The 22,076-nt window shown below is 41.2% G+C and overlaps 2 protein-coding genes across 2 annotated transcripts; one reads left to right on the top strand and one right to left on the bottom strand.

Annotated features, from left to right (window-relative positions):
- Positions 1-225: 225 nt before the first annotated feature.
- Positions 226-6,365, top strand: ca4c (carbonic anhydrase IV c). Its single transcript, XM_084028362.1, has 8 exons — positions 226-345; positions 2,637-2,684; positions 3,153-3,317; positions 3,411-3,556; positions 4,432-4,524; positions 4,631-4,697; positions 4,810-4,973; positions 5,279-6,365. The coding sequence occupies exons 1-8, from the start codon at positions 291-293 to the stop codon at positions 5,465-5,467; spliced, it is 927 nt and encodes a 308-aa protein (XP_083884488.1). The 5' UTR covers positions 226-290; the 3' UTR covers positions 5,468-6,365.
- A 150-nt stretch (positions 6,366-6,515) lies between these two features.
- asl (argininosuccinate lyase) lies at positions 6,516-19,897 on the bottom strand. Its single transcript, XM_084028361.1, has 16 exons — positions 19,742-19,897; positions 19,359-19,553; positions 13,871-13,954; positions 12,304-12,360; positions 12,071-12,168; positions 11,907-11,984; positions 11,712-11,789; positions 11,573-11,625; positions 11,379-11,441; positions 9,390-9,504; positions 8,808-8,892; positions 8,437-8,496; positions 8,277-8,360; positions 7,549-7,629; positions 7,135-7,241; positions 6,516-6,839 (listed from the first exon to the last, which is right to left on the bottom strand). The coding sequence occupies exons 1-16, from the start codon at positions 19,754-19,756 to the stop codon at positions 6,695-6,697; spliced, it is 1,398 nt and encodes a 465-aa protein (XP_083884487.1). The 5' UTR covers positions 19,757-19,897; the 3' UTR covers positions 6,516-6,694.
- Between the last annotated feature and the right edge of the window lie 2,179 nt (positions 19,898-22,076).

Genomic DNA, 22,076 nt, shown 5'->3' with positions numbered 1-22,076 from the left:
ATAGCACCACAGCTAAGAGGAAGAATGTATTTTTTATGTTGGGGTGAACTGTCCCTTTAACACTAACTGGAGCTTACACCACAGTATGTTGCCACCAGGTGTCTGTCGCTCCTCATTCACACCTGAAAACTTTCTCAGTTACTCTCTCTCTCTCTCTCTCTCTCTTCGTGACAAACACACACACACCTTTTACTCATGACTCTCCCTCCCATCCTCAAAGGCAGCTCAGAGTCAGTATGTGAAGGCAGCTGAAATTAGTCTGTCAAGATCTTTTGTGGTCTCTGCTGATCATGGATTTTTCTGTCTACCTCCCGACTCTGCTTTCTCTTCTCTCACAGAGCACAGGTAGATCGCGCACACACACACACACACACACACACACACACACACACACACACTTACTGTAATAAGACAATTAAAACTGCATTCAAAAAATATATTTTGTTTCCGTTTACACCACGTTATTTTAAACTCGGAGGCCTAAACTTGAACAAAGTGTTCTGGAGAAATATACTGGAGATTATTTTGCAGAATTTAATTGAGATAGAACACTTTTACAGGTAGAGAACTCAATTAAAGGCAATGATTGGGAGATGTCACAAGGTAATTGATCAGATCAGAAAAGTTCTATCTGCAACACAAATATATTTTAGGACAATTAAAAATTGTATTTGGCTGAGCTGGTCACAAATGGAAACATACTAGTGGTGACCTTATCAATACAACGTCCAAATCATTAAATTTACTACAATGTAAGATGACAAAAAGCAGCAAATTCTCCCATTTAAGCTGGAATTGAAGTGTTTCTGCGTCAAAAAATACTTAAAAGAAGAATCAATTATCAAAAAGAGGAATAGTGTGTTATTACTTCTTTCAAAATGTGCATTGTGATGCCTTGAAGACTTAAAAGAGTTGGAAACAACTGATTAATTTGACGCATTTCTCTGGGATGCTGGTTCCTTAAAATAATAATATAAGGAACTTGACTTTTCCGTGCTGCTCAGTTTGCCACAGGTGTATGAGCCAAGTGGAGCAAAGCCAAACTCCACCTGTGCATTGTTCTCAGTTGGTGAGAACTGTTGTCCCCTTTCAGAGAACGGCATTGTGGGAGGCAGCAGGGTTAATCTGCACTCCTATATTAGCTAAATGGCTCTCTATAGCGCCTTTCATTCCCAGCGCGGAGTCAGACACTGGAGTTTCATTCACATCAGCAACACAATACACAACCACAGCACAAGACTAAATGAATTCAGCAGCACCTGCATGTCGGATGGACATGTTTAATGCGGCGCCGCGGTCACGGAGGCGGATGAAGGTTTTCTGAGCCAGCAATTCAATCATTGTAATCACAACCACTTGTGCACTACACACAGCATGTTTGTCTGAAAGATTCAAAATCAGTTTCTATCTCATTATCTCACAACTCATTGTGTTTGGTTTAGACATAATCGTTGGAATCAATAAGAGATAATGGCTTTTTTCCATTTATTCTAATATGCTATGTCGTTAATGGCAATTTAGCTTCCACTCTCATTGATTTAGCAGGCATTATTATCATGGCTGCAACACTCTATCATATGCTGGAATGTCAATGTGTCTAGCTTTAATAATACAAGTCAGCCTTTGGTCTATTCAACCCAGAGAGAAATCTACAAGCAAGTACAAATATAATATTAACAATTATTAACCATTTTCTTAAGGCAACTTGACCAATAGAAAGATCAAGTGCGTTCAAATGTTCGGTTTGCAACATTTCTGATTCTCTCATGTTATTTTCAATCTTGTTCCCAGTGAAGTAAATGTTGTTTCAATTCATTTCAAACTTGGAAGATTGGAAAGTCTGTGGAGGGACAATTGTGTAATAATGCAGCAGTTTCTGACTATTGTGAAATTGGAAATTTCACAAATATCCTGGAGGTCATGTTCAGAGGTCATGGCCTGCGGTGACATCACTGTAGACATATCAAGGTTGGATTTGTCACATTAAGTGTTTCTATCTGCGGCCAGTTGTTGAGTTTTGAGAACACAATTTCAAGCTGGTTTGCTGTTTTACAAGTGAAAACACGGCTTTCGTGTCTGTTACCTACTCTCAAAATGTTTGTTGTCTTTCGTCTTTTTTGTTTTTAACAGAACATCAAAGCAATGTAAGAAACATTTAATAATAATAGTAATTGTGTTCAGTGTTTTTGTAATCTCCCATTAAACTGCATTGAGCTCAGCACCTAACAGCTGGCGAGGAGGTCACTGAGTGTCCTATGTGACTGTGACATCGTGACAGTCACATTTTTGTGTGTGTGCTAGTGTGTGTGTGTGTGTGAGAGAGAGAGAGAGAGAGAGAGAGAGAGAGAGAGAGAGAGAGAGAGAGAGAGAGAGAGAGAGAGAGAGAGAGAGAGAAAGAAAGTGTTTTCTCGCTCTGACCTTTCAGAGGTCAACTTCAAAGCACAAACACATTAACAGATCAGCCAGTAAGCTTGCTTACTGAGAACAAAAACACTGGCTAATGGAGCGTGAAAATGAAAAGAATGAATACTGATTTATTAACTGGAGGAAGCCATGTTGTTTGGCACAAGAGAGAAGTGTCCTGATGAAGAATATATATGTCTATGTGTGAACTGAGTGCTGTGTTTTCTCTGCAGCCCAGTGGTGTTACCAGAGCCAGTACTCATGTGACGACACATGCAGAGGTAAGACACAAACAGAAAGACGATGATGTGTTTTTAGAGACAAATCCAACTAAAGAGCCAGATATTTCCCTCAGGAGTCGGTAGAGGCTAAAATGAGTGTGAATTGTGGACTTGCATTCATCGGGTGGACAGATGCACAACCCCAAATTAATGTTAACGTTGCTTTATGTCTGGTTGTGTAAACAGGCAACTGTTAGCTCAGACGTTTGCCCCATCAATTGAATTATGTGATAGCATCAGTGTTGTGTTGACAAAATGGAACTCCGTTGTGTCTCTCTTTAGGTCATCCTGTCTCCTAAATGCCCACTTCTTTCAAACTCAACACCTCCAGTTTTAGGAGGCACAACATGTCTCAATATTCTATTCATTCTGAATAGCAGTACTAGCAAGAGAGGTGAACAGATGAAACTTTCAGTGTCTTTCAGTGAAGCCAACATGATGTTATTCCTGCTGCTGTCTCGTATTTAGACCCGATCCGCTGGGCAGCTCAGTTTCCCAGCTGTGGAGGATTACGGCAATCACCAATTAACATTGTCACCAGCAAAGTGCACGTCAACAGCGCCCTGCCACCCTTCAACTTCATCGGCCACACCAACACAATCAACATTACGGTGGAAAACAAAGGACATTCTGGTAATGAAGAGCCCACTTTATTATTCTCTTCCCCTCCAGACTTGATTGACTGTTGAACACCTCTGGTTTGCTGATAGTCTCTCATCCCTGTAGCTCACTTTGCTCTGCCGCAGTCGGTCCGACTGACTGGAGGAGCTCTGCCCGGTCACTACAGAGCTGCCCAGTTCCACTTCCACTGGGGCGGCAATGGGAGACCAGGATCAGAGCATACCATTGACGGAGAGAGGTTCCCCATGGAGGTATGTCACACAGGAGACAAAATATATTCTGCTCCTCTGGAAATAAAAGTGACGTACTGGAAAATAACAGGGGACAATAGAGTGCTGCAGGGATGACATACTTATGTTGGCCAACCTGGAAGTAATCGTCACATTGGTTTCCTCAAAAAAAGCCAATCTCAGAAATGAACACTACTTTTATGATTTTTGATGCATGAATGCAATGGCCAGAAGTAACAAAGAGAACGTAGCTGAACTACACCACTCAGCTGAAGGTGGACTAGTTGGACGGGATGATGTTTTGTTGTCTCATTTTGCCACTTGTTAGCAGCAGCCTTTTTTAAGATGCGTAAAAGCTTTATAGATCAAAAGTGAGATATTTACTGATTTTATTTCATAGGATAAAAGGTTAAAAACTCTTACGCTTATTTCAGGCATCTAACCAACAACCCATTAAATAAAAAGTAATTGACTCTGACACAAATAAACCAGAAGTGCAAAGAATGCTCACTAATTTCTGGGTTTTACGACTCATTCCTGCATCTCTCTATTCGGTTTTACAAACGTGTTGGAAATGGAAGCATGTCTACAATGTTTAGGTGATTTTTTTTCTTTAAATCATATAAGTAAGACTAACGGAGTTAAAGGAGCCACTGTTTGCATGCTTCTCTTCATGGTATATGAACATATTTATTGTGATTTACATGAGCATTTTGTCTATAGTATCAGCCAAACCAGCCAATCGGAAGAGAAAACTGCAACCACCCTTTAATAATGACTTTGCCCAGATACTCAGAGGACAGTTCTGTTTTAACAAAGCTGTGTTTAACACAGTGCCCTGTAGTGTAACAACCCTTCTCTGATACTCTAACTCATTTGCTGTTTTGGGTGTCCAGTTGCATATAGTCCACATCAAGGAGCCGTATGGCTCTCTGGCAGAGGCAGAACATGATATGGCGGGTATAGCTCTGCTCGCCTTCCTGTTTGAGGTAATAAGTTAAGATTTATTTATCTGCATGACTCTGCAGCCGTAATACAACTTTAAAAAAGGCTTGTTAGGCTTGTGTCATAATGCTGATGGTGTCTTCCTCGCAGGAAACCTCAGATGATCATCCTCATTTGGATGCAGTAGTCGCTGCTTTGGGCCGAGTGCAAAACAACGGTACAAGTTTGGTGACTGAAATATGAAGAGCATAAAGAACTTTTTATAGCCTTTCATTGAAATCCATTTTTGTACAATATTAACCAAACCCTAAACTTCTTTCTGTGTTAAGGTAGCAGCACAGTGATCCCAAACTTTCGACTCAGTGACATTATCCCATCAGCGAAGGACCTCCACAGTTACTACCGCTATGTAGGCTCCATGACAACTCCAGGATGTGAACAGGCAGTTGCCTGGACGGTGTTTCACAGGACCCTCTCCATCAGCAGTCGACAGGTGAGCAACAATGAATTGAAGACGCAGAGCCTGACTGACTGGTTGTTTGGCCTCAACAAATCTGTGAACCTTCAAACTTGATGTTTGGCGTAAAAGACGGATACAGTGAAGCCTTTTGAAGTCCTTTATGTCATTCATTAATTTGATTCTACATGAAAACAGCTTTTCTTAATATATATCCTTTTAAAAATAAGCTCATTACTCAGGAGGATTGGAAGGTAAATGTGTTCAGACATCAGGGTCTGAAACACATCGTTATCATCAGTGGCACTGACAGAGAAATGACTCTTTTTCTCTCCACTCAGCTTGACTCAATAGCTAAGCAGTGTCGATTCTGGACGGGGCAGCCCATGACTGACATCTTCAGACCTACGCAGCCTCTGGATGGCAGAGTTGTTTACCGCTCCAAGGGGAATGCAGCTCTGACGAGCGTGATCCACCTTTGGTTCAGTGTCTTCTCAGTTTTGCTTGGGACAGCGTGTCTGATACACTGAACCAGCACACGAAAGAACACCTGATTTAAGTGACAAAAGCTACTGTAATGTATAAAGGTAACTACTACCTGTGTGATAGGGAAACAGCAAACTGTTAATTGTGTTATGGTAATTCATTCAAAATGTCGCCTGTATTTGCATGTAACGACGTCCCACTAAATCCAACACGATTGCTGTGACAGTGAGAGAAGTTATTGTGCTAAGTGCAGGTCAACTGTCTGTGGAGCTCACCACCTCTGGATAACCCTCAGTCTCTGTTTGGGTTTGGTCTTTACCTCAGCAGGCCTTTAACTTTTATTATTTTATTATGATTAGGAGTCAATATTTTAAATCTGTACACTATGGCTTTATATTAACTCCAATCTGCTTTTTCTTAAGTGTGTTTTTCAGTGAGATAGAACTTTCTTTCTTCCCCACAGTCACAAGCTGAGGGACTTCTTATTTCTTTACTTGTCATGCTCATTATGATTCCCACTGTCGTTCAGACAACTGAATGTAGAAGATTAGACGATCAAGGCATTTCCTAAATGTACTGCACTTGTGTGGAAAAACCAAATGAGGTCTAAATGTACAGAAAAACCTGCCTCTTTTTCAGTGCATTGCTTGTATATAATCAACATTTATGAACTTAAAACTGGGAAGAAATGTGCTGCCAGATTTACTATTATATATAACAAATTAAAATTGTACAGTACAAACTAGTGAATGTATTTGAACCCGTTTAGGATTACCAATGAGATTAACCATTTTACATTAAGAATGCTCAGATTGGCCCTGATTTGAAGTGTCTACAACTAAATAGCATGCATTGTGTGGAGCTCATCAACAGGTGAGTTTTATGACATTAACCAACTGTGAATTGACAGTGATAGCACATAAGTTAATTACCATTAAATAAACAAACATCACTCCTACTTTATAGCTAGCCTTTCTGTGCCATTAAAGAGCTCCATCTTTCATTTGTGTGGTTGTTAACAGCAAGAGAAATTACTTCAGAAACCTGCATTGTGGAAACAGTAGCCTGAATGGATCAACCTGTAAAACACTGTTTGGGTAACATTTATTTATTGTCAGTTCATTTGTAGCACCAACTGACACGTCATCTATTCTAAAAGAGAGAAGACAGGCAACAAGGTTGAAATCATCCTTTTACCTCGATCTGCCATTTCATATACTGATCCAAACCTTGGCAGTAAACCTGAGTTTTAAGGTGAAATTAGTTTGAGGTCACTGGTTTGCTTTCTGCAGCCAGTTTCTCAGGTGCTCCACCTGTGCTGCAACGCTACTCTTGGCTGTGCCTCCGGGGGCGCTATACTGCTCCACACTGCTCCTGTAGTCCCACACGGAGGATACGTCATTTTCAAACAGAGGGCTAAAATGACAGAACGGAGAGAGAGAGAGAGAGAGAGAGAGAGAGAGAGAGAGAGAGAGAGAGAGAGAGAGAGAGAGAGAGAGAGAGAGAGAGAGAGAGAGAGAGAGAGAGAGAGAGAGAGAGAGAGAGAGAGAGAGAGAGAGAGAGAGAGAGAGAGAGAGAGAGAGAGGGGGGGGGGGGAGAGAGAGAGAATGCAAAATGGCTGGAGGATAAAATACTAGTAGGTCTGTTCTGTAAAACAAAAGTTCTGTTTAAGGATTTGTGTTTTGTGTGTGAATGAGGAGAAGACGGTTACCTAATGTCTCTCAAGTCATCCACAGTGAGTTGATTCAGGGCGATAGTTTTGGATTCAGCTGCACTCACAGCTTTACCAGAGATCCCATGGGCCTCTCTGAACGGTACCTACAACACAGAATAACACAGGCTTACACAACAACACACAAATACATACATGGAAAACAATGTTAAACCATTTGCTATTGTCCTAATAAGGTTATTTCCACTTGGTGGTTGGCAATAAGACGTTATAAATGCCATAAATAATGTATCTGGCTTATTTATTCTAATCTTGATACAGCCTTATTAGTATTCACATTCCAATATTTGATTAAAGAATAATTTCCTTTGATTTTCTTTTGAATTAAATGTGGTTATAAAATATTCTGACAATTTTCATTTGAATCAAAATATACCTAGACACTAGACTCACCCCCTTCCTCACAAGGTAGTAGGCCAAGTCAGTAGCCAACATGTCTGGACTGAGGGCCGCTTCCATGACACTCTGGTTAATCTAACACATGAGAAACATCGGAGGAAAGAAAATCATTGTCATTTTGTCTTTTGAAAGGCCAGGAAGTCTAAAAACAGTCATTCTTTTAAACATTTACAGGTCAAAAAAACGCAATTTGAACCACTGATAAAAAAAAAACAGCATCAGTTATAATCCTGTTATTGTGTCAATTCTTGTCTAAGCAGCAAGGCACAAAGGGCTGCTAAATATATCCTGCATTTTACTAAACCACCTTGTGCAACTGAGGAAAATCTTTCACTTGTCTGACAACTTCTTTGACTGGATTAAAATCAGTAACAAAAGAAGATCACCTATGCTGCTGCTTGCAAAGGAGGACTAACCAGGCTGCCAAAACTATATTAATACTATACTAATACTAATACTAATATTGTGTGCGGTGCTATGGATATTGTGTCTCCTGGATACTGGACATATTATCTTCATTATTCTATGCATGCAAGTTTTCTACATTGTGTGCTCTCTAAAAATGGAACATGAGACGGTTACACATTTGAACAGAATGTTTTGGTGCAACAAAAAAAGAAGGGGTTTACAGTTTTTATACAAAAGAAGGTTTGCAGTCGCAACCAAGTATAAAGTTTAAACCACCTGGTATGCATGACACCAAGCAGTGTAAAATATCTGACCTTGAGAGTCGATATGACTCCAGTTGTCACCTGCAGCACAGCGTGAAGCGTATCATAGCAGTCGAACATGGCCTCTTTATCCTCCTGAGGAAGGAAAACCAAAAATTTGGAGATGAAATATCCAAAAAAGGCTTTTTCCAATGAAGTGACACTTTCATACCTGCAGGTCTTTGTTGTAGGTGCTAGGTAAGCCCTTCAGTGTCATCATGAACCCTGCACACTGAAATACAGAAAGTAAAAATCTTTGTTTGACCAAATGCAGAAAAACTAGCTATAATTTTATAGCACACCTAGCAGATGATGAATGGAGTGAAAGTCTGCTGTAGATTCACTTCTAACATATGAATCCTCTTCTAATCAGCAAAAAAGAAAACTTTGAGCAAAGAAGCAACACTGTTGCGACAGGAAGCAACAGCATTTATAGGAAACGTGGTCTTCACATTACCTTTTACACAACACAATGGGATGGTCTCTTCACTGAACAGATAAACGGACAATTTAACAAAATGTATCTTCAGTCGGAGGTCTTACGTTGCCAAAGGCACGACCTGCTTTACTCCTGATCAGCTCCAGACTGTCAGCATTCTTCTTCTGGGGCATCAGACTGCTGCCTGTGCTACAAACACAACAAGAATAGGTGAGAAAAAAAGAAGGGAATCGTCGTTTCAACTCCACACGAAATGACTGGGTTGGGCTTAATGAAAAGTCCAGCAGATCATAGTAACACCAGCTCTGAGATTTAAACTGAACTTCACAAGACCAGACTAACAGCTGAGGTGGACAACGAGGTTAGAGACACTGTCTTCATATGTTCATTTCAGTTTGATATCTTACAGTATAGTAGTTGTTTAATGCCAACAATATAATTTTGTTAAAATGAGGAGATGTACAATTTTAGCATAGCAAACACAGTACTCAATGTCTGACAAACATCACCAACCATTATAATTCAACCAGACATTTTAAAAATACGATCTATTAATGCATATTAGTTCATTGCTGTAATGCACACATGGAGCTTTGTACAAAAAAGAATAACAAAATAATGACATTATCCAAGCATGTGCAGCCTTGAGGACATGCGCTAACTGTAATAAAGGCCCACAAACTGACCTGTAAGCATCGGAGAGTGAAATGAAGGAGAACTCCTTTGTGCTGTACAGCATCAGGTCCTCGGCCATCTTACTGAGATGGGTCAAACACAACGACGCCCAGAACAAGAACTCCGCTTAAAGAAACACATATGCAAACATAAGGTATAAAGTTGAGGAAAAACTGTTTTTTTAGGCTCTTTTTATTCAAATCAAATCAAACTTTATTTATACGGCACTTTTCATACTTAAAAGTAGCACAAAGTGCCTCACAGAAAATAAAAGCGAACAAATCAAAAACAAAACAAGATATGAACAACAAAGAACACCATGAAAACCAAGCCTCCCACCCCCACAAATAGAGATACACAGAGACATACACACTCACGCACACACATAGCCATATGCACAGACATACCCACGCACACCCACACACATACACTAGCTGTTGCTGAGGAGACATGGCTGGGCACCGAGATCTGAGGTGAGGAAGAAGCTACCTTTGGGGGCCGCGCACACCGAGAGGAATCATGGTCCATGACTGCAGGGGGCGCCGCCACAGGGACCACCCCAGCCCAGGCAGACAGGAGGCTCCACACCACGGTGTAGAGCTCTCCAGCCACCCGGGCCAGGGCTGTCCATGGGACAGCACCCCCAACAGTGAACCAGAAACAACTCCCGGTGTGGTAGGCCCCCAGGAGGAAAACACTGGAAAACCGAGGGGCTAAAACAGCAAAATAATAGAAAAGGTAGAAGCTAAAAACTGAGGGAATAAAAACAATAAAACAGTAAAATGTATCAAAATGTATAAAATAAAATAAAATTGACCCAATAAATAAAACAATAAAATTAAATAAAATTTAAAAACAGTAAAACAGGATAAGCTAAAATAAATAATATAATATAGAATAATAACAAAAAATGTAAGAAGCATAAAAGAAATTAGAAAACATGTCAGTTAAAAGCCTGATTAAAAAGGTGGGTCTTGAGCCTCTTTTTAAAAACATCAACATTCTCTGCGGCCCTGAGGTTCTCCGGCAGGCTGTTCCACAATCGGGGGCCATAGTAACTGAATGCCGCCTCCCCGTGTGTTTTGGTTCTGACTTGTGGTATGGTTAAAAGGCCAGCACCGGGGACCTCAGGGTCCGCGAGGGTTGATAGGGTAAAATTTGTGCAGATAAATAAGAAGGCCCGAGACCGTTGAGACATTTAAAAACTAGTAAAAGAACCTTAAAACCGATCCTGAAACGCACAGGGAGCCAATGCAGCGGTTCTAAAACTGGTGTAATGTGCTCCCGCCCTCTGGTCCTCGTCAGCACGCGTGCGGCTGAGTTCTGTAATAATTGTAAATTGTATATGTTATTTTTGGGAAGACCAGAGAGCAGGGCATTACAATAATCTAAACGACAAGAGATAAAAGCATGCATCAGCACCTCCGTGCTGGCCTGAGAGAGAAACGGGTGGACTCTGGCTATATTCTTAAGATGGTAAAAACCTATCTTTGTTATGTTTTTGATGTGTGGAATAAAAGTGAGCTCAGAGTCAAAAATCACGCCCAGATTTTTTACAGATTTTGAGGGTTTAAAATCCTGTAACTTTGGTAAAAGTTTCTCTCTCTGGCCTTCAGGACCAATGACTAAAACCTCTGTTTTGTCCTGGTTGAGCTGCAGGAAGTTTGCTGCCATCCATGACTTGATGTCTACAATGCAGTTAAAAAGGGCATCAATTGGCCCTGTGTCATCAGGAGACACGGCCATGTACAGTTGCGTATCGTCAGCATAACTATGAAGGCTGATGCCGTGCCTCCTGATGACGTCCCCAAGGGGAAGCATGTAAAGGTTAAAAAGAGTTGGACCTAAAATTGACCCTTGGGGAACCCCACACTTTATCTTATGGGTTTCTGAGGAACATGTATCCAAACTTACAAAGAAACTTCGATCAGTAAGGTAGGACGTGAACCAGTTAAAAAAGTTATTGTGTGACAGCTGACTGACATGTAAGGTTTACATACCAACAAAGTCTCGTTGGCCTGTGGCATCCATGCTGTTAACACTGATGCCAGCAAACTCCAACTCTACACATGAAGAGAATTTTTGTTTCAGCTTTTAGAAATACACATTTCATTAATGAACAAGACACAAGTGAAAGATCAACAAAGTAATACTGTAGTAATTATCTGGTGATATTTTACACCAGTAGCTTGACCTCTCTGCAGTAACTCCCGGTCAATGTCAAATGGTGTCCCAGCGATGGCACCGCTGGAAACAAAGAATCATTCTCATTGACTGGTCATGTCTATGGCTGAAAATCAGCATCAGACAGTGAGTGTGTGTTGACAGCGTACCTGCCCAGAGGTAAAATATTCACTCTTTTCTTGATCTCCTGAAGTCTGTCAACATCTCTGCTCAGAGCAACAGCGTGACTGAGGGTTGGTTCGAGAGGGGAAAAGATAAACACGAGACAAACATTAACGATTAAACATGTTATATTTAAAAAAAGGAGGAGGGAGACATGAAAGTTACACTTCAAAAAAGGTCACCTTAGAATCCAGTGGCTCCATCTGATTGGCTGAGCTCTCTGCATGTGGGTGTAACCAGGGAACAGGACGTCAATTTCTCTGAAGTTAAGAAAGAGATGACAGAAGGGGCAACATTTTTTTTAAAGTGCAGTTCCAAGTGTGTATTTACTGTGTATCTGTCTTACGCTGCTGCCCGCTCCACCATGGTCGACATCAGCTGTAGGGCATTGGCCGTCAGGCTTGAGATGGCATCTCGCAGCCACAACCTCATGTCAGTCACGACCTGGTCAACCCGAACACACACAGCACAGTCTCATGATACTTTCTCTTTTCTTTATCCACTACTAGCCCTTACAATTAAGTAATACAGCAGCAACTCCAAATAGTAATTCAGTCACTACATATTGTAAAGACAAACCTGGTCGTTTCTGCTCCTGCCAGTGTGCAGCTTCCCTGCAGGCGCACCAATCAGCTCCTGAAAGAGAAGCAGCCAAATAAAAAGACTACAACATCGCTCACCATGTCACCAAACAGTTAGAAAGCTATTAGGGCTGTAGCGATACACTAATCTCACGATACGATACACGATATTCAGCTCACGATACGATATAAATCACAATATTCAGCCAACAATATGATTTGATTTTATACGATTTGATTTTATACGATTTGATACACTTACATCATTTTCTGAAAGATTTTAAAGGGACAGTGTGATTTTGTTGACATCTTGTGAGTGTCCCATTGACTTGGATTGGATTAATATAAACTGAAAGAATCAATTACACAATATATGGCTCTGACTGGACAGAGAGTCTCCAGCTTGCAAATGCTGGACAAAATAAATCAAATATGTGGTGAGAAAATATTACATTTATTGAAGTGCAAACTGTAACTTACCACACACACACACACACACACACACACACACACACACACACACACACACACACACACACACACACACACACACACACACACACACACACACACACACACACACACACACACACACACACACACACACACACACACACACACACACACACACAGAGAGCTGGCTGGCTACGGGGCGGGGGTGGGGTTTTGGGTGTCTACAGTAATATGGCCTATTTCCTTACCCACGATGAAAAAAATAGCTCTGAATGAATAACAGCTGAGCAGAAGCACTTGTCGACCGTCGCGGAGAAATACGCGTCTGGTCTGAACTGGGGGGCAGTGGATCATGTGTGATTTTCGTGGCCGTGACGCTTTGCAGCAGCTGGTGTTAACCTGGCGTCATGCCGGCGTGAACCGGGCAGCCGCTGAAGCACCGCGAACGAAGCACGCTTCCTTTCTGCGCTTTTGTTAACCGAGACCAGACGCGAAGCGCCGCGATGCTGCGCGGCCGTCTCTCGGCGCAGCGAGCAGAGTGCAAGGGGGATTTGAATGGGACTTAATGTATCGATACTCGTGGCTAAAAAATCGATACTTTCTGTGGAAACAAAATAGCGATTTATATCGCAGAATCGATAAAATCGCTCAGCCCTAAAAGCTATGTTTATAGCCCTGACAAACTAAAAGGATAAATATTATCCATGAAGTCTTGGTTAGTCATTCTTCCAAATGCTCCAATGTGATGGAGACACTTAATAGATAAGGCTGATGTTATTTTTGTTTTTTCCCCCCATTATTGTCAACAAATCCCATGAAAAAAGCAAAAAGGAAGCAAGTGAATGACACCAAACTAACAATATAACTCTAAAGTGAGAAAATAAGAACTTACTGCAGCTCTAAACTACTAAAACAAAACCTCAGTTGCAATAAAATGGCAGAATCCTGTGATTATCTAATTGACAAACATAACCAAATTATTTCATGTCTGCCTCCTTATTGTGAAAGAGGACTCATATATACGTAGGAATGTATTTTGGTACAAAACACTATAATAACACTATAACACACTGTCACATATTATAGTGAAATTCAATTTGACTCTACTTCACCTTTAGCCTGCGCTCATTGGCAGTATGGATGTCTTCATCTTCAGGTTTGATCACAAAAACACCTTTAGACCACTCGCCGGAAATCTGGAGAATCACAAAAAAAAAAGACTGCATGACCAAGTGGGTTAAATAGATACAATGATATAGATTTGATTTGCTATAAATAAACATAGGCTAAATAGCTACTTTAAAATAATAGCACATGTGGACCCGAGATACCAACATTATGAGTGTTTATTTATTGTATGCCACTTACATTGCCAAAGCAAAACATCAAAGTACAGAGTCTGCCCTGAAACCTGACTGCATGAGTGAAAGAATCACTGAAGCGGTTTGTCAGCTGGCACCTGTCACATGATGACAGCATTGTTCACACTCAGCATAAAGAAGAGAGGAATTCTGCACCAGGGCACATTTTCAGCTGCCATCTATTAACCTAAAACTACACAGAAGGGCAGACACCGACACAGCCGCGATGCTGCAGGAGTGCAATTCCTTGCACGCAAATGTGAAATAACTGACCAGACAGTTACAGTCATACAGTCTAATCATTTGTCAGCTTGGATTTAGGATGTGGTCAGCGCCGTCGTAACGGGGGGGGGGGGAAGGTGATGACAATTCTAAGGGCCCACACACAGCCCCCAGTAGCCTCTATGACAAAATGATTATGCATACACTGAACTAATATATATTCATACGAATGAATCCGAATTAAAACAAAGCCACAAGTCGTACAATATTCTAATTTTAATAATTTCAATAACCCCCTTGGCCCCTTCTTAAAAAATGGTTTGGTCCACACCCCGGTTCGTTCTTCCTATGGTTCTTCCTCACCGGAATTAAGTGAGCACGAGCGGACTCCAGCAGGGTCAGGATGCCCCCCAAAAAGTACAAGTCCGGACACCAGAAGAGAGTTGAGAAGGAGGCCAGGAGTAGGAGCAGCAGAGCAGGGGCCCAGGACATCCAAAACTTTTTTCCCAAGAATGGTGAGAGAAAAACTACCGAAGGCAGCTGAAATGTCTGTAACATTACCTAACGGGGCGCAGGCTGCAGCCTATAGCTGTCATCTGGCCGCGCTACACTCTGGACAAGTCGCCAGTTCATTGAAAAAAAAAAAAAAAAGTCGCCAGTTCATGTAGAGCAGTAGTTCCTAGAGTAGCTGTAACTGAACGTTACTAATTTAGGGGCTACAACAGTGACTGTGTGTTTCACACATATGTCGGACAGTGCTCCAGTATGCGCCCATTCAGAGGCTGCATTGAATTGTATTGTGACGCATTCAAGTTCTACTCAGTAATTATGAGCATCTGACGAAGGTCAGTGACGTTATCATGATGTGTTCAATGTGGTCTTGTAAAATGTGTTATTAGTGGGACATTTGAATAGCCTAAATAAAAAAAAAAGGTAAATGTTCAAAGATCTGTTGTTGTTGTTTGTTTTCATAGCAATATAAAATAAAATACACCATAATAGCTGACAACAACAAAGTAAAAAAGACTATTTAGAATTTTTGGACAGTTTACACTGACTTTTGAATGGTTAAAAAATATGTTTTGCCTGGTAAAGTGAAGCTGTCCACCTAGAGCTATGGTACTAAGAAGCCCATTTAGATTTTGTCCAAGAATAGGTTAGTTCTGCATCAGTTTTTCCATGAAACATAACATTTAATGTTTACAATATATATAATGGAACAATAAACCTTTATGCTCTGCTGCTCCAGAATCAGCAGTGGCTGCTTCATCTGAGTTTGACCCCACAGCAGACACTCTCCCCCAGCAGTCCAATGATGCCTTTGATGGTGAGTGAGTGATGTAGACACTGGTTGGCTGTTTTGGTTTATTAGTGAACTGCTCTACCACTGGCAGTGACTAAGACATTAATCAACACCCTGGTTATTTCAATTATATAATAGCAAAATATAGGCTACATTTTTTTATAACTCAATTTATGTCACTGTTGCTGTTTCCAGAGCCAGGCCCAAGTTCCCAAAGCAAGGCTACATCAGGTAGTGAAGGGAATTGTGAAGCAGATCAAAGCTGTTGCAGTCATGAAACTGCTGAAGACAGTCAGAGCACAGGAAGTACAGAAAAACAGGAAAGAGAGAACAAGGAGGAAGAATATTTAAAATGTGACCCAGGATTATGGCCAGAGAAGCTGACAGACCACGATCGTGAGATAATTGTCAAAAAGCTAGCCACAGCCACTCAGAGAGATCTGACCTTGATAATGCCAATGGATTCAGATGGAAGGAAATTTCCAGAGTATTTAGAGTATACAAAGTCAACAAATGGACGGGAAAAACAGAAGAGAGACTGGTTAACGTACAGTGAAAGTGCAAGGGCAATATACTGTGTGCCATGCATGTTATTTTCCTGTGATGGCCTAAAAAAAACATCAGCCAGTGCACTTAACACCAAAGAAGGGTACAAAATATCAGATCTCAAATGGCGGAGAATGTACAACAAATTCCCTTGACCATGAGGTTTGCAAGGCGCACAAAACCTGCTACCTCAAGTGGAAAAATCGGAGATATTCTTTGATGGAAGCAAAGGGGATAGATAGCCATCTGCAACAAGAAATCCAACTTGAAGTTGACAGAAACAAAGCTATTCTTGAGAGAATATTAGATGTTACTCCTTTTCTGGCCTCAAGAAATTTGCGATTCAGAGGGAGCACAGAAATGCTTGGTGATGTACGGAATGGTAACTTCCTTGGCACTGTAGAGCTTGTAGCCAAGTACGATCCTCTGTTGAATGATCATCTGAGAAAAGTGAAGGAGAAAAGACCAAGCACCAGAGTGACCCATTACCTTAGCCCAGAGTCTCAAAATGAGTTCATAGAACTCTGTGGAGATAGAGTTTTGAAAGAAATACTGAAGGAAAGGGAGTGTGCAATTTATTACTCATTAATATGTGATGCGACTCCTGATGTCTCCCACAAGGAACAGAATGTAATTCTGCTGAGATATGTCTTTCAGAAGGAGAATGATCAGTGGGATGTAACTGAACGTTTCTTGCAGTTTGAAGAATTCAGTGGCAAGACTGGCCATGAAATATCAGAGATGATACTGAAGACATTAGAGGAGCACCACATTGACATTGCAGATTGCAGAGGCCAGGGCTTTGACAATGGCTTGAACAAGTCAGGAAAAGTTAAAGGGGTCCAGGCTAGAGGTAAGATCTTAAGCCCGAGCCCGAGCCCGACCCCGGGTCGGGTCGGGTATAAAATGTCAATCATTACGTTCGGGTCGGGTCGGGCCGGGCTTCTCTCTCGCTGACTTTTTTTTTTTTTTTTTTAATATATGTTTATAGAAATGTATAAACGATGTGTGGAGAATAAGATACTAAACTGAGGAATACTTGTTATAAAATAAATAATTAGGGGAAAAAAAACAGAGAGGGCGCTGTAATTGCTATTTAACTAAACGGGACAGGAGCCGCAGCACAGACAGACTGCGCTCTCTCTCTCTCCCTCTCCCCGTCTCCCTCTCTGCGCTCTCTCTCTCTCTCTCTCTCTCTCTCTCTCTCTCTCTTAAAGTACCGCGCTAGATTCTTAAGGACGTACTCTGAGTCCTCACAAATAAAATATGAAATTTCGGGTTTGGTTCGGGCTCGGGCCTGCAAATCAAGTTAATTGCTCGGGTTCGGGCCGGGTCGGGCTTTAATCCTGCGGGCCTGGGTCGGGTCGGGCTGGATTTTTTAGGCCCGATCTTACCTCTAGTCCAGGCTGAAATAAGGAAAATAAATCCACTTGCTACATATTCACCATGTGCCTCACATACTCTAAATCTTGTTGGAGTACATGCTGCAGAGTCATGTACCGACATTTCAACATTTTTCGGGTGTTTGAATCGCTTGTATAATATCTTCAGTGCCAGCCCAGAGAGATGGGCCATTCTCAAAGAAAAGACTGGCTGCTCCCTTTACCGCATGTCTGATACCCGTGCCCGCATAGCGGCTGTTAAACCAGTTGCAAATCACTTACCATCACTCCTAGAGGCCCTGGATAGCATCCTTGCTAGATGCAGCTTGACTAATGAAGTCAAATCAGAGGTCACTGGTCTCAGGAGTTATTTTACATCTTTTAAAGCCATTGTTCTCCTGACTGTCTGGAAAAAAATACTGCAGTCCATTGAAGACAGAAACATAATTCTGCAGTCAGGAAAAATTACACTAGATGTAGAAGCAGCCAATATAGAGGCATTAAAGGAAGAAATGCAGGTCTTTTGCGACTCATGGGATGACTTCCTTGCAGAGGCTTTCCTCATCGCAGAAGCTATGGATGTTCCCATTGGATTTCCAGTCAGCCACAAGCGAAAGAGAAAACGTTTTGCAGATCAGAGTCAGAGGTCAGAAGAAGAGGGAAACCAACAGGAGACAGAATCTAATCTGTTTTGCAACAGTGTTTTCTATGTGGCTTTAGATAACATCATCTGTGCCTTGGACACCCGCTTTCATCCATTGCAAATATCTGTGAGGAATTTGCTGCAATACTGAAAATCAAGGATTTAAAAGATGATCAGATTCACTCAGTTTGCCATTCATTAACAAGCAAATACAAACAGGATCTTAGTGCTAATTTTGAAAGTGAAGTGCAACATTTGAGGTCTGTTTATAGTGCCACATTTTCAGACTGCCCCTCTCCCCTTGAACTGCTGAATTCCATTCATAAACTTCAGCTTCAGAGCATTTTTGGTGAAGTATGTGTTGCTATCCGAATCTTCTGTACATTACCTGTGACTGTTGCAGGTGGAGAAAGGGCGTTTAGCAAACTGAAGCTAGTTAAGAACTATCTCAGATCCACAACAAGCCAAGTGAGGCTAAATAGCCTTGCTAGACTTTCAATTGAAAGTCAGCTAAGCCGACAATTGGACTTTAAAGACCTCATCAGCGAATTTGCTCACAAAAAGGCCAGGCGTTGGGCTTTCTGATGTGACTTACAGTGAATAAACAAGCCAATTTAAACTTCATTTGAGATTAGATTAGGCTTGTTGTTGTTTTTGATATTTGTTTTACAACGTATTCCATGTGCTCTTTGTTTTACTTGCACATTTAAGTTAAATGCTACATATTTACCTGTGGACTATCTTGAGCCAGGACACTTTGTTTTTTTGCATATCAGTGCTTGATAAAATAAATAAAATACCCACTACCTACTTGTTGAGTGGTTAATTGAAAATGTATTTGCAATCAGAGGTGTAATAACGTGTTGCAAATCAGTGAAATGAGAATAAGACAACTAATACATAATTTACATAATAATACTCTGACTTGTTAAGTCGTTAATCGTAAAAAAGGAAACAAATTGGGTGTATTACACCAGGCACCGTCAAGAACACTGAAAAACAAAAACATTTAAGGTGGCAATAGATGGGTAGAGGGGCCCACACCGATATTCTTTCAGGGGGCCCAGAATTCCTAGCAACTGGCCTGGATGTGGTGACCTTAAAGTGAGTCCATAGAGTGCAGCTATGTGCGTGTGTGTTCACCTGATCCAGCCCCTGTGAAATCTGGTTCATCTCATCCGTGGTGACCAGCTTCGCCTTCTCCAGAGCTTTCACATAAGCTTTGCTCCCTCGGATGTCAGCATCCCACATCCTCTGGTCATAAGCGATGGATGCGTTGAACTTCTCCATCATAGGATCCGTGTCTCCCGCGAAGCGACCTCCCCAAAGTTTGTTTCCCTGGTAAGCAAAAGAGGCGGAAAACACGTTTGGCGGCCGCACAATACACCACTAAGGGTTCACGTTAGCTCCGCTTTCTGTTTCCAGTGAAGAATCCGTTTGACAGCTTGCTTTAGTATCCAGCTGGCTGTTAAAACAACAACAGCAACACATGCATGGCGGTGGTCGAGGCTCGCCGTTACCCTTACCTCTGTGTTGGCCATGTTTGTCGCCGGTGGGTCGGTTTAGCGGCTGTGTCTGATGAAACGCTTTGGCTGTGGGAACGCTGAATGCTAACGGCATTGACACAAGCAGGAAGCTTCGAGGCGTGAGCCGCGAGCGAGGCAGTTTGCCGTACGTACCACTTTAAAAGACGGGGCTTCACCGAAGACGTTGAAGCGGGAGTGAAGGCGGACTGTGAATTTTTTTTTTTTTTTTTTGGCGGACTGTGAATGGACAGGAGATGGCAGAAGGAAGTGACGGATCAGGAAACGAGTTAGGAATTGAGCTCTTTTTTTTTTTCTTTAAACATCATAGATCATACAGTGTCTCACAGAGGATGTACAATCATAATAACATTAAAAAAAAAACATAACACGAGGAAAGGCAAAACCATACAAATAACACACAGAAAGACTAGGGGGGATTAAGGGGAAGTAATTAAGTAGGCTATTCTAAACAAAAACATTTAAACAAAAACACCAAGCATCTTAAATTTACAGGCTGGAGCGTAGACATTAAGGTACAAATCCAAGGCCATCACTCAAAACAACAACAACCTAGAAAATTCTGCGCTTATCTTTTTTGCAATTTTGCTGCAATGCATTTCCTTGAGTGATTTAAAAAACAGGGCTGCACGGTGGTGTAGTGGGTAGCACTCTCGGCTCACAGCAAGAGGGTCCTGGGTTCGATTCCCGGGTCAGCCTGGGTTCCTTCTGTGTGGAGTTTGCATGTTCTCCCCGTGTAAGCGTGGGTTCTCTCCGGGTTCTCTGGCTTCCTCCCACAGTCCAAAGACATGCAGGATGGGGATAGGTTCATTGATGACTCTAAATTGCCCATAGGTGTGAATGTGAGCGTGAATGGTTGTTTGTCTCTACATGTCGGCCCTGTGATAGACTGGCGTCCTGTCCAGGGTGTACCCTGCCTTCGCCCAATGACAGCTGGGATTGGCTCCAGCCCCCCCGCAACCCTGAATACAGGATAAGCGGTAGACAATGGATGGATGGATGGATGGATGGATTTAAAAAACAACTTAAAATAATTTAGAAACCAATCAAAGGAGGGTTCAGTAGTACGCCATTTACAACAGTGTATATGATATTTGCCCAAAAGCTAAACAATATTAACCAAGTCAGAAACAGAAGCATTCAGATTATCCATGTAAAATAAAACGTGAGAAATATCAAAAATTGGGATGTCAGTAATCTTCAATAATAACCTATGTCTTATGTTTGACCAGAATCTTTGGGACAAAGGACATAAAAAAAATATGTGTTCCAAAGTTTCAAATCTAAATCTTTTATTAAGAAATGCAGCCGTTGGATACATTTTATTAATTATCTTAAAATGGGTTTCCTTAACTTTTGGAGAAATGGGGCACTTGATATATTTGGAAAGAGCGTTATCTACAACAGACAAGGTTATTGGCTCTGGGGCCTGTAATTGTACCCTTCTCGAGTAGTCATAAAACACCCTAGATTTCAGAACAATACTAATGAATTTATTATTACATTTCTTTACACTCTTCAATAACTAAATTTGGTAATACTGCCTCAACATTAGCGTACATTAATACATTTCTAATTAGTAAAATCAAAGGTAATGGGACTGCTTTGCAAACCTTTTTGAATTTTTGATAACAACAATTGAAGTTATACTTGACTAGAAAAGCTTCATAATCCAAAAAGTTACCATTACAATCCAACAAATCAATTACAAAAATAATACCTTTCTCAACCCAATCATCTAAAAATAGAGATTTTCTATATGTTAAGATGACTCTATTGTTCCACAGGGTTGAAGCGTGAGGGGAAAAATTATGAGTGAATATCATTTTCCAAAATTGGAGAATCTGTCTATGAAAATTAGACAATTTAATGGGAATTTTACTCACCTCAAAATCACATTTTAAAAGAAATTCTAGCCCACCTAATTTATGAAACAACGACCTTGGAAAGTGAAACCATATTGAATTCTGCTGAAGTAAAAAAGCTTTTATCCAATTGATCCGTACATGGGGCGGCTGCCTTATCCACTGCGCCACCGCCCCACTGCCCGCCCCCAGCTGCGCCTTTTTAATGTAATGCGTTTTGTTCCTCCATATAAACTGGAAAATAACTGAGTTTGCTTTTCTAATATTACTGGGAGAGATAAATAAGGAATGGCATGGGTAAATTAGTTTTGAGACACCTTCCGCCTTGGATAGAAGGACTCTACCAAAAATAGTAAGATCCCGAGTTAACCAATGACTGAAGGATTTCTTCATATCTGTTATACTATTGGAGATGTTTACATCTTCTCTTCTCATAAGGTTTTTTAGTCAAA

This window comes from Eutrigla gurnardus, assembly GCF_963514095.1.
Source record: "Eutrigla gurnardus genome assembly, chromosome: 15".
Classification (NCBI taxonomy): Eukaryota; Metazoa; Chordata; class Actinopteri; order Perciformes; family Triglidae; genus Eutrigla; species Eutrigla gurnardus.
This window is presented reverse-complemented; position numbering and strand designations above follow the sequence as displayed.